Here is an 18,885-nt window from a genome sequence, read left to right as displayed (position 1 = left end):
GCCTTTACAATTCTATGCATGGTATGTGTGTATGTATGTCTGGTTTTTATATTAATGGGTTTTTAATCGTTTTTAGTATTAGATTACTATTGTACACTGTTTTATTGTTGCTGTTAGCCGCTCCGAGTCTCCGGCATACAAATCCAATAAATAAATAAATAATAAATAAATAAATATCTAAAAATGTATATGTAGGAATCCATGCTATAATAAAGTGTAATACATGCTAAGTTTTGTAATCTTTCACAGTATTTTGCCTGCTTTGGTCTTTACAAAAATTATGAAAATTTTGATTCAAAGGTGAAATATTGTGCAAAACCAAGTGTCACAGGAAGTTTGATAGTGTATGTCAAATTAAAGCAGATAAACAAAATGGATTTTTAAAACAGCCACTGATTACAAAGCCATTATTTTCCAGTTGAATTTTTTTTACAAATCTTTCAGGTTTTAGTTAGCACACTAATAGCTTTTAGAAAGAAAAAACTCTGTATTTTTAAGATTTGTCAAGCTTTCGAGGTGTAATTTATTTATTTTTACTAAAAATATATAAAAGAACAGATGGCAATCCACTGAAGCAAATAAAATATTAACATTTGAATAAAATAAGTGCCTTCAATATATATTTGCTGAATATTTGTTTCACTCCTTGCAGCCTTGTTATCTTTGTGCAACGTCAGATAATTAAGTCATGTTAATTTTATTATGAAATAAAATATTGACACCCTACTTCAGAAAAGCAAATTTATTAAAAACATGCTTAATTAAAACATTTCTTTGTGCCTGATTTGTATCATCTCAGTGTACAAGCATCTTTCCCATCACATAGTATCAACTTTCATATGAAATAAATAAATTATGTTGAATTTTGCAGTTATAAAAAGTACGATCTTTATTACAGCGGAATCTTCAAAAACATTGTCTTGTGCAGATCCAAATCAGAAGAATGAAAGCTTATGGACATTTTTAATTTTCAAGCAACTGAAGGATGGATTTTGCTCATTATCCAACAACCTGGAAAAACTGAGCTTTAGTTTATCATGATAAAAAAAAAACGTTCTTAACATCTGTTATACAATTTAATTTCATTGTAGGAATAAAATGTTCGTTCCTGTTTTAGATTTGTCTTTATCTCAATATATTCAGTTGTAAAAGCAGTGAGGTTATTTATTACAACCACATCATACCTTGCTATGTACAGTTAGCACAGCACTTCTTGGTATCACAGATATATACATTCATATCAGGAATCAATTTTTATTAAGAAACATTCACTTTTAGAAGAGTTTGCTATGCTTTGTCAATGAACATTCCAAGCTGAGAAGGTATCTGAACCAACATTTTTAGACATTCTTACTTTGCTGGTAATTATATAAAAGTTTATATCTTTCCATATAGGGAAACTATTTTAACTGTTTCTCTTGATTGCATGTCCTTTTAAACAAATGAAAATTTGTTTCAACAAGATTTTTACAGAAAACGTTGAATCCAATGCCTTGTTAAATCCAGCTGCACTTTTAAAAGTATAAAGTTTAAAATCTGCAGAACTTCATTCAAAAGCAATATTCATATAAAAAAAAGTATAAAATAAGCCAACTACAGTATACTACTTCAACACTTCGTTCCTTAATCATTATCTGATACTTTAAATCAGTATACAGTAGATATTTTCTTTTACATTTCCGTCACCCAAAAATATACTTTATGATCTCCTCCCATGGCACATAGTGGAAGGGTTCTGTGCCAGGTTAAACCGGATCCTAAAGGTGCAGATCCAATAAGGATAGGCTGTAAAGAAAAAATAATAATTAGTTTAGTTTTTCTTTCTATTTAACATCTAGCATACAGTAAGCCAACTTCAAAAGAAATTTCAAAATACTCTTTAGCTATTTTGACTGTATGCGACCTAGCAATCATCACTGGAATTGAATATAAGTTCAGAATTTGTAAATCTCAAGATAGTTTGCTTCTAAATTTTAAATTAAAAGCTAAAAAAAATAATGCTTTAGCAAAGAATAAGCTATACAAGTAAAAAAAAACTATTATTAGTGCATGAGGGTAAAGTCCAAAGTAAATTGAGACAATCCTCCCAATCTTTTAGAGATTTAACACTGCATTTAGAAGCCAGTACTTTCATTTAGTTGTTTTATTGTTTTTACACAGTAATTCCTAGATTTGCCTTGTCACAGTGATGGTGAACCTTTTTCGACTTGGTTGCCAAAAGGGAGCACGCGTGAGTCTGAACCTTTAATGCAATGCCCCGCGCATGCCCACATCCCCAACTGCCTTCCCCGCACATGTGTACAGGCCTCCAGTAGGACTGTTGGGCTGTTTTTAGTTCTCAATGTTCAGGAAAGCCTCCTGAAGCCTGGGGACAGCGAAAAATAGCCCAATTTTTCAGAGAGTTGCAACCAGGACTCCTAGCTTTGTCTCATTTCTTCTGCAGCAGGGAAGGCTTTCCTGAAGGCCTATGTAGCCGATAACAGAGCTCCAGATTGATCTAGAGTTGTTATCGGCTGCAGAGGCCTTCAGGAAAGGCCTCTGCAGCTGATAATAGAGCTTTGGATTCTTTTAACTGGTTCCCATTATTGCTTTCTGAAAATCGAATCCACTGGACATCAGAACTAAATTTGTACTATGCATATCATGTATAAGATCCAATAGAAGATGCAAAATAAGCAGACATGATTTTAATTCTTTTAATCCTCGAGTTCTTTTTGAATGCAGAGGATTGAGACAGAATAATTTCGTCTCAAGTCTTTTCCAGTAGACTCAGCTTTACTTTCCAAATCTCTGTTTCATAATCACTTCAACTCATATGGTAAGACAAAGAGTCCAAATTTTGCTATTTTAGTACTATTTTAGGAAGACAAAATCACAATGACACACAGTTAATAATTAGTAATACTATATGTCTTAGATTGAAGAGCTTGACTATTAAAGCTATTAAAGCCAGGGTGAACCTAGAATATATTTTCATATGCCCCAAATATCCTCAGCAAATCCCCTACAACAAGAATCTAAAAGGGACTTTGCTTCTTAAGCTGCCAATTTCCATGGCATTTAATATATTGTTTTTTTAAAAACAGAACCTATTACCAAGAACACTGTGCACTGCACCATGAGAATCTAATGTTTAAAAGCAGTAAACTGAAAAAAAAATTCTAACAAGCATGCCTAAAATTTTAAAGAGAACATGTCTAAAGTAACTTTCTGAGTTCCAGCCTATTTTTTTTTTCATTTTGACCGTACAAATGCAGTTTTCCTTGAGATGTTCTGATAAAGTAGATTCAAAGCATATGAAATCCAAGTGAGAAATAAATAAAATAAATTTCCCCAGATTGGATCACACTTGATTTGTCATATAATCATAATAAGTTGCTTAAGGACAAAATTGTACAATTGTTTTTAAAAAAATTGATTTTACATCTTTGATTTTTCATAAATTTACCTGAGTATGACCTAAATGATGAACCAGAAGTTGACTGATTGTTTTTCCTGGATAGCCAGTAGTAGCAAACAAGTTTTCATTCACTCGGGACCATCTAAACACAAAAAGAGAATCTAAACCAAATAGATCATGATCTACCTAGTTATGAAAGTCAAAATTAAACACTTTTCTCTAACATGCCTTAACTTGGATTGCTGCATTAAGCAAGCGCTTGGACATGATAGCCTTTCTAAGTAATGTAAAAATTATTATACATTGTGCTACAATGCTCCCTTATTTCCTATTTCATCCCATTTTCTTAACAGTCTTTAATTTTCTAAGTCCTTTGAAAGCTGGGTAGCCCCCCAATGTGTTAAGATGACAAATTTTCAGAATTCCCAATCATAAAAATCAAGTTAGAAAGGTTAAGGTAAGAGAAACAGTAAAATATTAACAATTAATTTAAAACAAAACTTCAAAGAAAAATTATACAATTATCTCTCAAGTGCAAAGTGTACCTGTAAATAATGACAAAAGCCAAATCTTGTGGCTCTTTAGTAATGATTAGTGGAGAAGTCAGTTAATCAAATGCATCAATTAAATTCGTGCCTAAATAAAACTTACTTGAATAATCTGGCTCTATCTGCATGGACAGGCCTTTTATCCAAAGGATAACTAAAAGAGAGAATAATTTCTAATAATAAAAATCATTAATTCCTGCTGAGAAGTAGGTCATGCACAATTTGGACTTCATGACTTCATTCTAAGATAACAATCATAAATGCATGCTATCCAACAACTTTATTTGTAAAAAAGGCTGCCACTTAAAAACCACAAAATGGTTTCTTTCCAAAATAATTTTAAAAGCATTTCACATGGAAATTACATTTGAGAATATGTAGGTTTCATTACCATACAAAAATAATTGCTAGAAAAAGAGATATATTTTTAATTCTTTTTATTCAACCCACATATACTAGGGAAATTATACATAAAACAAAGAAATGCAGGGCAAATATTTCCCTGTTTTATTTCTCTGTCCATGTTTTCCTTTTCTTGGCTTTTAATATCAATATTAATTGCAAATACATTTTTTGTACATTAATAAGTGATTTCTAGAAATTATTATTTGTACAGTGCAATTCATTTTTGCATGACAAAAAGTATGTTAATTATGTTAATATTTCTCTATAAATTCAAATCAACAGTTAAAATGTAACATTTTTTACACAAAGGACTACAGTCATAGCAAATAAGGTCTCCTAAGCATTCCCTTCTTTTCTTTGTACTTCTAAATCAAATACCCATGATAGGCCATGTAACCTTAATAAATATTTTCTGCACGTTTTTTTTAAAAGCCAACTTTTAAAATAGTCATCTATTATACTGAAATGTCTCAGTAAAGAAATGCATTGAATATTTTATGATACCTAGATCGAGTAATGTCCCAGATAAACCAGTCGTTTCCTGCAACTGCTCCAATTTTAAATGTACTTTTTAGGCACCAGCTTGCTGACATTAGTGGTGTTTGGTCAGTTGTGAGAGACAAGATAGCCTGATGTGTCACAAGATCATAGAATCGAATCGTTCCATTCTTTTCTGCTACCATCAACTACAAATGAAAGATAACAGTCAGTTGCAATTCTTGGGATATGGCATTACAGGTATTTAGACTTCTTTATCTTATACAGTACAATCAATAATCATTATAATTAAGTTCTGGTTTTTCTATATGTCTAACATTTAAAAATGAATTCTAATTGAAGAAAGAAATTGGTATGAGGCCAACTCCATCGTTTATCATAATTCAATAATTTATTATATCATAAACACAAAGTATGAGAAATATGTATGTGAAGAACTGAAAATTAAAATACAAGATGTCATCCAGCAATATAAATCCACAAAACAGATCATATTTAAATATAGTGAATTCCAACTGGCTTTAAAATGCAGCAATAAATTAAAACACGACAACCCAAATTTGTTCCCATGCCCATTAGACATTGCAAAAAGCCAGAAAGTCAGACCTCCTTCAAATAAGAGTTATCAAGGTGACCTTTTTGATTACGTAGGGTTCAACAAGTCCTATGAATGCTTACTTTTAAAGCAGCTCCAAAGATCCATGTTTTTCCTCTGAATTCCTCTGCTATTACTCATAGTTGGGACTGCATTTTTATAATTTTGGAGAGCTATTTTAATTTTTCATACCATTTGGCTTTAAAACTCATTTCATTTATGTTTTATTTCTCTTACATAAGTTTTGGAAAGCTTAAAGACTGTCTAGACAGTAAATAAGTAAAGAGCATGGCAGGAAATTATTTTACTTGACAATAAATGCCAGGTTCAAGATGCGTTGAAAATAATGAGGCTAGACCCGTGATGGCGATCCTGTGGCATGCGTGCCATTGGTGGCATGCAAAGCCTTCTCTGTGGGCAAGGGAACCATTGCCCGGCTCAGCTTCACTGCGCATGTGTGCACCAGCCAACTGATTTTCAGGTCTCTGAAGCTCCCCCCCGCCTCGCACTGTTGTTTTGGGAGGCCTCCCCCCACCCAGCACTGGGATGTGAGGCTTCCCCTTTACCTAGCACTGTTTTGGGGATGCAAGGCCAAAATGGGGTGAAAGGGGGGGAGTCGTGCATACGGGGAGCATGGAAGGGACGCATGCACATGCATGGGGAGGAGAGGAGTGGGAGGTAGCGTATGTATGTGCAGGGGACGGAGCATGCGGGAGGGGCATTGCATTATGGAGGTAACCATTTCTAAAGCAACTGCAAAGCTTGCACTCTTTCAGAGTGTGAACACCGTAAAATTCTGAAATGCTTCAGTTTTATATACAATTATTTTAAATAGCTCCAGTTTAGTTGATACCTGCCTTGAATGCATCCTCGGGATGCCAGCCCACACTCATTCCAGGAGAACGCAGAACAAAATAAGCTCTTAAATTTCCTTCTAAATCCCAGACTCTAAACATAAAAAAGATTAGGCTTTAAATGGTTATACCCCTTCCTAGCACAGTAAAGATCTGGTATTTTCAACCTAAATGCAGTAGACAGAAGGTAGAATGTACATACTGTATATTTTAACTGTTTAATATCAGTGGTTGATGGTTATGAAGAAAAAAAAATGAGAAAGGAAAATATTTTTTAATAGGAGAAAGCTATATTATATGTGCATTCTTAATGTGCATATTGTATACACATAAAAATTTAATATATCAAATTTATGCCTTGTTTTGTGTGCTGGACAATTATCATAGATTAAAATATAATAGAAGTCTGAAAAGTATTCAAGAAAATAATATAAATACTATTAAATTAATATATATTAATAGCTTAATTCAAATGCTGGGATCTCAATTTGGAGATTAGAACCCTTTTTTTCTAAAGTGCATTTTTGTGAAAACAAAGAATATCTATTTGATTACATAATCTGCAGACAAAGCCCTTTCTTCTGGTGCCAGAAATCTTGCCTTGTAGATTTTTCCAAGCCAAATCAACACTTTCTATGTGTTTATGTATTCAGAAATGAACTTAATATAATTCAACACAATGAATCATTTTGGCAAAAGAATTAGGTCCTCTTCCTGAGCCAAAGAAGCAAGTGAGAATTATATCAATTTTACAGTTTATGACTTAATGCTTTAATCTGCTTTAAATTTTGTTGCAATATAAAGATCATATTCAGTTACAGAATATATTCAGAATATTTTCCCGCTTCCCTTATACTGCAAAATGTTCTGTTATTCATCTAAAACAGCTTTATACCTCAAATATGTGCAGGCAGTAAAAATAATGTATAAACACACAAAAATGGATATAAAGCAAAGTTTCCTAATATTTCTGTAAAATTCATGGTCCTTATGAATTATGAAGACAATACTTATGTCATCACAGATGAATGTTATAATCTATGCCAGTATTGGCAAACCTTTTCGATACCAAGTGCCGAAATGGGAGCACGCAGGAGTCTGAAACCAGAAAAACAGATGATATGTTGGCTTCTTCAGCAAAGTCCAGCTGTCCAGTGCGCATGCACGAACTCCACCTTGCCTTTTAGAGTCCTTGCACCTCCCTTAACATGTTCTAAGCCCCAGGCACAGGTACATACCTAATTTTTTTAAATTTTGCAAAAGCCAATAGGATTGGAGCCATTCTAATCTTCAAGGGGAGAATATTTTATAAGGCAGGGGCTACAGCAAAAAAATGTCCTTCTTCATGTTCCCACCAGTTTACACTTTTGGTTGACAGGATTTTCTGCATACCAAATTTATTGGATTTGAATGGATGGGTAGAAACTCTCGGAAAAAGATGGCTCTTCAGGTAACCCAGTTACAAGCCATGCAAGGCTTTAAAGATGACAACCAGCACCTGAAATTGCACCCGGAAACACAATTCTTCTGTAACCCCCACTGCTGTACTATAACATAAGCAAGCTGACTGGTATGTTTGATAGCTGCTTTAATTCTCGCAAGCACCTTATTCACATCCTTCATTATAGATATCAGGATGTTTTGGGGCACTACTGTACTTGCAATGCTGGTAGTCTTTGTCTGTCTACTGGTAATTCTGTATATCATTTTCTCTAATTCTTCTTGGGGGGGGGGCAGAGGAATCAGTTCATAGATTGTTTCAGTGCTGGCTTATACTACGGTGGTTCTGTTGTTATTTCTAAGTTGTTATTTCTATAGTTCATCTCAATTGTTTCCCTTGTCTAAGGATATTCTCAATCCTTCAGGTCATGGTTGTTCCAAAGGTGCTTTTTCAATAAAATTTCTTTCTTTGAAGACATTTTGCTTCTTATTCAAGAAGTTTCTTTAAAGTTAGATGAGAAGCAAAACCTCTTCAAAGGAAAACAAGAAAGTGAAGTTGCCTCTTAAATATGCACCTTTGGGAGAATTTCCCTTACATTTGCAATTGTTATCTGAGTTTCTTCTACTCTTCTATTGTTCTTGGTTCTTCCATTTTTAAACTTCTTCTAAATCTCTTCCGGTTCTGTATCACTGAATATTATTATCTTATTAAAGATAACAAATCTTCTTTGATCTGCTAATCATTGATCAGTGATATTTGGGTCAGGAGAAACTCATTTCCTGGCTTCAAGCATTCACTTTGAACTTTGTTCGTTCCAATTTATAATAGCACGATTATCAAACGCAGTCTATTTTCTCATTCCTAGTTATTCCAAGTAATATTACAGGACTAGTAATATTACAGGACTAGTAATATTCCTAGAGGACTTGCCCAGTCATAACACCTGAATCTAGTTACCCAATTGTTCACAGCTGTCCAGGAAGACTAACATCAGATCATAGTCCTTGCTGACATGGGTAACAACTGATCTTGTATAGGATTCTTTTCTGGTGTTTTTCATATTAAATGGGTTATTTAGACAGACCCTTCTGCTAAAATCTGTCTGGCACGGATGACAATTCTATGGTACTAGTATACACTACTGTCTGCATAGATTTCAATCACATCAGAACATTATAAGCCCCTTTTTCCTGACAAGGTGGTATCCATATACTGTATCTGCCTATCCCAAGTGCTTGTAAAGGACTTGATAGGTAGATAAAAATGCCAAATCTATTAATACTTAATAATGTGGTTATTATTATGTACTAGAACCTAAGAGAAGCATAGGGTTTCTTTTAAAATGAAAGGAGGATGAAACAGATAACCTGCATTTTAAAATCTCAGTCACTCAACAAAATCTTGAGGAAAAAGATAAATTGAATGACTTAAAACAAAAACCAGATCAGTTTAGGCAATAAAAATGCTGAGCAGATTTTATACTAAAACAGCTTAAAATTGTGCTAATAGATAATCAAGGCCAGATCTTTAGTTACACATGTCACGCATACCTAAACTAATTTGGGAATAATTTTTCTAAACTGAATGAGTCAGTCATTAGCCCAGTTTTCAAGACAACCAGAAACTGTGACGCCAGTATTGCTTTGCTATTTTTCCCTCATTAAATCACAATAATTCATAATGGTTTGTGAACCATCTGTAGCAGATTTTTTTTGTAGTTGAATTTGAAATGAGCTATACTATTTTTAACTGTAAATCATTTTATTCTTCAAGTAGTCAAATGACTGGCAAATTTTCTGTAAAAGGCAGAATTATTACATTATTTTTGTTTTTAAAGCATATGCTAACATTATGTACTATCCTTTAATTAACAATACGTATTACATTTCTTATACTACTAATGTCACTAAAATATTATTTTGGATGCCTCCTCATACAGTAATTGGTACATTTGTACTGAATCATGAAATTAGTAAGTTTTTTAAAAAAAAATTCACTCAAGCAGTTAAAAAACCAGTGGTTTCAGTATAATTCTGCATAATTTTTTCATATTACGGATATAATATAAAATAAGGGAGAAGGGCAAAGATAATCTTCTAAGAGAAAATACTGCATATCCCACTGCTAATTAGTATTTCTGATTGTTCAAGATACTCTCAGAAGACTGTGTCTTCACAAAGACACAGGATGGGAAGAGCAAATAGAAGAGCAAATAGAAGAGCAAGGGTATTTGAAATACCCTTGTCCTTCGTTCTTATAACATGAATCCATTCAAATTGTCTCTTTGAAAACCCATCACCCAAACAAACTGCTGGACAATACTACTTGGTCTGTTGTGTGGATGTTGGACGGTTCAGGTGGGAAACTGTGATGGATTGAGCATGTTCTTTTGTATTGTTATGTATGTTGAGATTGGTCTTTGGTGTCATATGAATTTTGTCGCATGGGTATACTGCGTATATATGTAAAATGACAATAAAGTATTTATTTATTTATTTTATTAAAAATATGCCAAAATAGACCATCTATTTGTTACAATAATCATCCAAATACTAGAATTCTGTGTGTTGACATGTAGCTTCTAAATAGTAACTAAAATATGTATGTAGAAAAATTCTACAGAACGATCCATTTTCTACATGTTCAATTTTTTTCACATTTATTAAATAATTAAAGTAATCTTTCATTAACAGAATACATACCTGCATGTGTGGTCATCACTCACACTTGCAATTTCTTGACCCGTAGGTGAAAATACCAAATCATTAATGTAATCTGAATGGCCTTCAAAAGTCTGTTAATAAAAAGGAGAAAAACCCTTTTATTATAGAATAAACTGCAATTTCTCAATCACAATTGCCATTTGTAACTTTTCCTGTTAATTTCCCACAAGCAAAATCAAGGAAGCAACAAGGAAGATTGCAAGTGTTCTGGCCTTTCTTTGCTTGCTCTCCTCCTTTTTGCTCCTTCTGCAGTCAGGCTACTCTGCAGCACTGTCCTTCACCAACTCATGCAAGGCCTGCCTTCCTCACCCTCCTGTGATATCCCACACTGCTTATCTTGGACTCTTATTGCTTCCTGTTTTAATAACCTGAATGTCTTGGGATTACAATGCCAAGTGGGAATTGCCTTAATTGCCATCAATAAGCGACATGGTCACATGTCATTTTGCTTTCTGATCACAATGGCAATCCTGGTCCCAATTGCCATCGTATCTTGGAAACTATTTGTATTGTCTTATAATACTGTATTATTCCATAGTTTTGTCCATTTTTATTCATCCTGTCAAATCTGAACAGGTATATGCTTCATTTATATTCAAATTGCTGCTGACTGCTTTTGTACAAAGAACCATTTCAAATCTAAAGACATGTCGCTCTGAGCTTGGGTCAAAAACACACACACACACTGAAAATCTAAAACTGAAGAATTACAATATCAGAACTGAAATAATTCACTTTATCAACATTGAAATACATCCAAAGTTTATCTCTTTCAGCTACTTTACTGGTATATAACTAAGGAAGAGAGCAATACATTTTGTCCATACTATTACTAAACAATTGGAGTAAGAAATCATTGCACATCATCCAAGGATATAACAATATCCAGTTGTACTTTCTGTTCACATTTTATTTATTCATTAAATTTATATGCCACCCATCTCACAGTTCAAGGCAATTCTGAGCAGTTTCTTAAATGTCATAAATTAATTTTATCTTCATTCTTCCTGGTTCAATCTACTTTGGATTTATGAACATATTTGATTTTATTTAAAATGTGCACTAAAAGTGTAAAACAAAACTTAGTTCTGAATTGCTGAAATACCATCATGCTTATTAATCCAAATGAGCTTCAAAAATATCACCTAGAATCACCTTTGAAATTCAAGATACAATGCAATTGTTTATGTCTATTCAAAATTACTGAATGCAAGGCATTATAATGCAATTTAATTTGTAATTTAAATCGATTTGTATATAAATAAATATTAAAAGCCACTTTTGCTATTATAATTTATTTATTTTTCTCCTCACCTTATATTCATTCTTATCTTTGAGGTCCGATGTGAATAACCTTAACTTCCTATCAGCAGCAGCAGTACAAAATCTAATGCAATGAAACCGTTTATAAGTATTATAATTTTGTGTAATAATTGACATGTTATTTCCTTAAATTAGTTTTAGCTTATCATGAAAAAGTACATCATTTAATTATTAAACTTCTGCAATATATGTCCTCATATGGCAACCACAATTGGGCAACTCCATGTTGCTATATAGAAAACTATGTGATCATGGGCTTATGACCACTTGCCCTTTGGTCATTAAGTAAGTCACTGTAGTCATTTAACAAAATGTGACCAAAACTTGCAATTTAACTTCCACGTTCTACATTAACTGATTAGCTGATTGCAAAGCACATGGTTAACGATCACACGACTGGCCATAAAAATGTATTTTTTACATGAATGTTATTTTGAATGGTTGCAAAATGAGGCAGCTGGTAAACAGAGACTACGCATAACAGATCACAGCGTAGCAGGTAGCATGTAATTATTTATATAAAGAGTTTTTACTTGCTCTTTGGGGTAAAAAACATAGTGTAACATTTATAATATATTTTAAAAAAGATATTTTCTTTCCTGCTCAAGGTATTATTATATAAATGATATATACATGATATAAATAATACATATAAGAAAAATATAGGGAGATTACCGTATATAAAAACACATTCTGACACAAAAAGTAAACAACAATTCGATTTGGAAATAGTGAACCCTCGAGTTTCGCGTGTTCAAGTATCGCGAAAGGGCTATTTCGCGAGTTTTCAACCAGGAAGTAAACTCCACCATCTGCGCATGCGTGCCCTTCCACGCATGCATAGATGGTGGAGTTTCCCCGCCGGGCAGAGGCTTCCCTGGGTCTTCCCCCTCTTGCCCCCGTAAGACCCCAGCGGCGGCGCGAGCAACGGCGTGGGCGGGCGGGCGGCACGCGCTTGGGGACATCCCAGCTCCGCTCCCCAGCTGGGGAAAGCGCGCGCGTTTGGGGACTCCCTAGATCCGCTCCCCAGCTGGGGAGCGGATCTAGGGAGTCCCCAAACGCGCGCGCTTTCCCCAGCAACGCGCGCGCGGTGGGGACTCCCTAGATCCGCTCCCCAGCTGGGGAGCGGATCTAGGGAGTCCCCAAACGCGCGCGCTTTCCCCAGCAACGCGCGCGCTTTCCCCAGCAACGCGCGCGCGGTGGGGACTCCCTAGATCCGCTCCCCAGCTGGGGAGCGGATCTAGGGAGTCCCCAAACGCGCGCGCTTTCCCCAGCAACGCGCGCGCTTTCCCCAGCAACGCGCGCGCGGTGGGGACTCCCTAGATCCGCTCCCCAGCTGGGGAGCGGATCTAGGGAGTCCCCAAACGCGCGCGCACCCCAGGCGCGAGCAACGGGGTGGGCGGGCGAAGGGCGGGCGGCAGTGGAAGCAAAAACACCATCTGCGCACGCGCAGATGGTGTTTTTACTTCCGCACCGCTACTTCGCTAAAAATCGATCATCGCGTGGGGTCCTGGAACGGAACCCTCGCGATGATCGAGGGTTCACTGTACAGTACAAATTAGGAAATCTGGAAATCATTATTTAGGACTAACATACATATTTTATAGCCATATGAGGCACAAAAGAGCTGTTTATATGTTCCTCATGGCACTGCATTTTGCTGCTGTATCTGAGTTTTAATTAGGGTTAATTTTGTTTTCTATTTCTTAGGCCACCAATAAGTTTAAAACAATGTTATAGGGCTCTGCACACCAGAACAAGCCGACACAAGGAGTTTTTTCCTGAATGCCATCACTCTGAGAAACAATTATTTCCCACAATACTGTCAAATTAACTCCTAAGACTATATTATTATTATTATTATTATTATTATTATTATTATTATTATTATTATCCTTACTAGTACTTATCTCTTCCCAGTTATGGCTATATCCATGTTGCTTGTATCTTTACAACTTATATTGTTTTTATTGTTTCCTAGTATGATTTGATTGCTTATTAGGATTCTACAACTATCACTAAGGGTTGTATCTTATGATTCTTGACAAATATATATTATTTTTTATTTATGTACACTGAGAGCATATGCACCAAAGACAAATTCCTTGTGTGTCCAATCACACTTGGCCAATAAATTATTCTATTCTATTCTATTCTATTTAAAATGGATAAGGTTCATATGAGTTTATTATTTGAATATCAAGCTTTATGTAAAAGGAAGTGGATACTGGTTCTTACTTGGGTTTCACTGCTGTTATGTATTTGCTTTCTTAAGTTTCATTGTGTTCTATTAATTAGAAAAAGTGATCATCCTACTGTCACACCTTTGCACTTCTGGACTGTAGAAGGAACAACAGCTTCTGCCCTTTTTAAACTTGCAGCAGCAGGCATTTAGTGTCAGTGATGGAACTAAGAAGCTTATGAAAATAAGATATTTTCTCAGAATCCCTCTATCCAATCTGTTTTATTGACACAATTAATGTTTCAATGTTTCTGGGCAAATTTCTAAGACATTCAGAGACTGAGGTAAAATAGCATTACACTGTATTTTTCAATATTTCTTGCATGATATACTTTTTAACTTTCTGTGTAGACAATGGCAAAAGCATAACTTCATACTGCATGAGAGAAGACAACGGTGCATTCCTTGTCTATGGAGATTCTCAGTCATCCAGATCATGGTTGTCCCAAAGGTGCATTTTCAAGCACTTTCTTTGAAGATGTTTCACTTGTCATTGAAAAAGCTTCTTCAGTTCTGAAAAAGCTTCTTGGATGAGAAGCGAAACATCTTCAAAGAAAAGTCAGAAAGTCCAGTTGCTCCAGAATTTCGAGGACCAATCGTAATTAGAACTCACAATCTCCTGGTTTCCAACCTGGTGCCTTAACCATTAGTGCGGTCTAGTGGTTAAGGCACCAGGCTAGAAACCAGGAGATTGTGAGTTCTAGTTACGACTAGCCCTCAAAGTTCTGGATATTCCAATACCCCCACAGTCTTGCCTTATGCATGAAAGGCATTTTGGGCCAGTCCCTGCAGGGATGTTAAGTGAATCTGGCTTTCCCATTTACTTTGTTGTCAGAAGAGTACAAAAGGGGATCACAGGACAAGACGATATTATAACTGTCAAGTTTCTGAGTTTCAATCACGTGACACCAGAGATGGTGCAACAGTTGTAAATGTGAAAACGGTCACTTTTTCAGTGTAACTTTGAATGGTCACTAAACAAATGGTTGTAAGTTGAAGACTGCCTCTACTGAACTCCCTATATGACTTTGATTTGTCATTTTTTCAGTCCAATTTACCTTAAAAGATTTCTGGGACAGGGGGAGATATATAATTAGGAGGGGTCCACTCTGCATTTAGTCCTCAATTCCCAGACAAAGAGCAAGATATGTAATTAACATTTAAAAAATATTTTTAAAATCCCAAATAAAATTCTGATATCTTTCAGTTTTTATTAGGCGTATTACCTTATATGGGGAGGTAAAGCATCAAGTCTAGTTTCTGGACTCCACACAATGGCATCAACTCTGCTTTCATGTTGAAAAGTCCTGAGAGTTTTATGTTGTATTCCTTCCACTGCTGCATCTTCTTCCTAGAGATTCATGTAATATTTTGATACGCTTCGCAATCAATGAACAGGCTGCTAAAATAAAACCTACCTCCTTGACATGAGAACCTTGCATACTCTTTTTCCTTTTAAACAAAATTAACTGAATACTGCAATCTGATGCATATTAGTTTGGAAATAGTTCCCATTGAACTAAAAAGGGGGTACCATTCTAAGAAGACATGCGTAATATTTTACTGAATCAATACTTGGATTTTTGTATGCATATAAACAGTGAATCTGAAAGAATCTGAAAAAACCCTAATTGCTGGGCTTAAAAACTATGCATGTTTTTCTCCAAAAGTGTTGGGACTGAATGTTGCCAGGATTACAAGACAGCTTACTATTATGGATAGGTTTACTGCATGTGCTTTCTTATTTATGCTGGTATTGTTTGCTGCCCAAAGCTTTCAGGAATGGAAAGCAAAATAAGAAAAGGAGCAAATAAATACAGTACAAGAGGTATTTCAAAAGGGAAGCCTTGTTATAAATCTTATGAAATTTCATAAATGCTGTGAAAATGAGTTTGTTCCTCTATTTCAGGGTAGTTTAAAAAAGTAATGTCTGTTAAGGCATGCAATTTGCCTTATTATTTCCATTTTATAAGAGACTTTTAGAGATAATTTGGACATGTGGAACAGGAAGGAAACAGCAATCATAAGTGGTCAAGCAATAAATAAATGCACAAAATGATATTGTAATAATTAGTTGGGTAGGCCACAAATGTTTTTGCACTAAGTATATAGTTTGTAAAAATGCCTTGCCTATACAATACATGGCTAATGAAAACTTTATTTAAATGAATTCTACCTTGCCTGCTTTAATATGAATTTGATCTTTGTAATTCTTTTTTAAGAATGATGCTAAGACTCATCATTGAGTCTTCTGGGGAATTCAGGGTAATGGCTTATTAGTCTTTAAATGGTACAATGCCTTGCTGCTGCTTCTGCAATGGAGTCATCAATTATCCTTTGGAAACTTCTGTTTTATGTCTATCTTGTCCACTAAATTTCTAAAACACTTTCCTCAAATTTCAGATGTAACTCAAAATGTAATCTATTTTCAAATTAGCCTTTCACATAAATTAAGAACTATATACTAACCTGGAATCTGCAAGTCCCAACAACCACGTAATTATTGCCGCCATATGCAATGAGTGATTCTGCAGTGCCAGAGTCAAATGGATTGAATTCTACCACATGCACATAATCCTTACATTCCACAGTATAGGCTGCTCTCCGTAAAGTCTCCTGCTTCATTTTAGGTTGAAGGAACCAGAATACTTTCTGTAGTAACAACCCAACAAGACAGACACAGACTTCAGAACATAATCAGAACTGTAGAAAAAACAATTATTGCCAGCCTGCCTTTCATTGAGGACCTGTATACTGCACGAGTCAAAAAGAGGGCCATGAAAATATTTACTGACCCCTCGCAAATCCTGGACATAAATTGTTGCAACCCCTATCCTCAAAACCACGCTATAGAGCACTGCACACCAAGAAAACTAGACACAAGAACAGTTTTTTTCCCTGAACGCCATCACTCTGCTAAATAAATAATTCCCTCACTACTGTCATATTCACTAAGGCTGTATTACTATTGGACATTATAGCAGTGTTCCAATATCTCAGGGATTGCCACAAAGGAGTCAACCTATTCTCCAAAGCATCTGACAGTAGAACAAGAAACAATGGGTGGAAACTAAACAAGGAGAGAAGTAATTTAGAACTAAGGAGAAATTTCCTGACAGTTAGAACAATTAATCAGTGGAACAGCATGCCTCCAGAAGTTGTGAATGCTCCAACACTGTAAGTTTTTAAGATGTTGGACAATCATTTGTCTGAAATAGTGAAGGGTTTCTTGCCTATGTGGGGGGTTGGACTAGAAGACTGCCAAGGTCCCTTCCAAATCTGTTGTTGTTGTTGTTTTTATTATTAGTCTTCTCATCGTTCCTATCACCCATCTCCTCCCACTCATGACTAGGAGTTTAAATTGTTGCTTGTACCCTTACAATTTATATTAATATTGATTGTTTCCTGATTGCTTATTTGACAATCATTAAATATTGTACCTCCTGATTTTATGTACACTGAGAGCATATGCACCAAAGACAAATTCCTTGTGTGTCAAATCGCACTCGGCCAAGAAAGAATTCTACTCTATTCCATTCTATTCCTTAAAGATGTTCTTTAAATATTAGATTTGTTACATTGTCATATTGATATTATTTTTGTTGTGAGTTAGCCCAACTCTGCAGAGAGGGGCGGCATACAAATCTAATAAATTATTATTTATTATTATTCCATTCCGTTCCATTCTAGTTGGATAAGAAAGGCATTCTAAACGCTGAATTCTAACAGACATTTTTCAACTAAGAACTTCCCCTGAAACACTACAGCTTTGGTAAGCTTAATTCCTCTGTTTTAGAATGCAGAATAACTTTTATTGTCACTTTCAATGTACACTGATTGGCATAACTTAAAGCGAAATCTCAGCTCTGGAAGACTCACTGCCTCCAACATACGCTACACAAACTATTACCTAAGGCCTTCAATATTTGAAAGAATAGAATATAATAGAATTCTTTATTGGCCAAGTGTGATTGGACACACAAGGAATTTGTTGAATGAAGAAACAATCAATATTAATAAAAATCTTAAGCATACAACAGGTTACAGCCCTACAGTCATAAGTGGGAGGAAATGGGTGATAGGGATGATGAGAAAAAACTAGTAATAATAGTGCAGACTTAGTAAATAGTTTGAAAATGTTGAGGGAATCATTTGTTTAGCGGAGTGAGAGCGTTAGGGAAAAAACTATTCTTGTGTCTAGTGTCTATATTTAAGGATATTTAAACCAGGGCTACAAATGCATAATAAAGGAATAAGGAAACAAGAAACTGCAAAAATCAGATATTTTGGGACAGTTCGCGTTAGCTAACCTCTTGGTTAGCAGTTCACTGGCACCTACTGAGTTCGGTTAGGCCAGGGGTAGGCAAAATTGGCTTTTCTATGACTTGTTGGCTTCAACTCCCAGAATTCCTGAGCCAATCATGCTAGCTCAGGAATTCTGGGAGTTGAAGTCCACATGTCATAGAAGAGCCAACTTTGCCTACTCCTGGGCTAGGAGGTGCACAGATCAACCCCAAAGGTCCTCAGGCTTAGAAGACAGCGGTCTTGAAGCGAGCATTCCTGCATGAAACAGCCTCTCGCTCCCTATAGCTCATTCCTCACCTCAGAGGAACCAGCGCCTTCTTCCACAGACCTAGATTTACGCGGGGGAAAAAAACTGTCGAGAGAGAGAGAGCGCGCGCGCGCACACACACACACACACGCACGCACGCACGCAAACAGCAAAGAACAACTTTCTCCACAAATTTTACCCATCAAATTCCCGCGGCTAGTTCGCCAGCGCGCGGGACTTCCGGATAGCTTCAATCTCCCAGGTCGTGGGGGGGAAAGAACTTCCGGGTCGCTAAAGGCCGCCG

At 35.6% G+C, this 18,885-nt stretch overlaps 1 protein-coding gene across 2 annotated transcripts; it reads right to left on the bottom strand.

Annotated features, from left to right (window-relative positions):
- Positions 1–727: 727 nt before the first annotated feature.
- On the bottom strand, positions 728–18,876 carry NUP37 (nucleoporin 37). 2 transcript variants are annotated; one of them, XM_070756283.1, is made up of 10 exons: positions 18,632–18,876; positions 16,499–16,681; positions 15,256–15,380; positions 11,779–11,851; positions 10,444–10,535; positions 6,304–6,394; positions 4,858–5,039; positions 4,052–4,102; positions 3,449–3,542; positions 728–1,785 (listed from the first exon to the last, which is right to left on the bottom strand). In XM_070756283.1, exons 1-10 carry the CDS (start codon positions 18,782–18,784, stop codon positions 1,672–1,674), a joined length of 1,158 nt encoding a protein of 385 aa, XP_070612384.1. In that variant the 5' UTR covers positions 18,785–18,876; the 3' UTR covers positions 728–1,671. The 2 variants fall into 2 exon arrangements, with proteins under 2 accessions (XP_070612384.1, XP_070612383.1); XM_070756282.1 differs by having other exon boundaries at positions 18,781–18,860.
- Between the last annotated feature and the right edge of the window lie 9 nt (positions 18,877–18,885).

Source organism: Erythrolamprus reginae, chromosome 6, assembly GCF_031021105.1.
Source record: "Erythrolamprus reginae isolate rEryReg1 chromosome 6, rEryReg1.hap1, whole genome shotgun sequence".
NCBI lineage: Eukaryota > Metazoa > Chordata > Lepidosauria > Squamata > Dipsadidae > Erythrolamprus > Erythrolamprus reginae.
The sequence above is the reverse complement of the archived record's forward strand: the minus strand, read 5'-3'. Positions and strand labels throughout refer to the sequence as shown.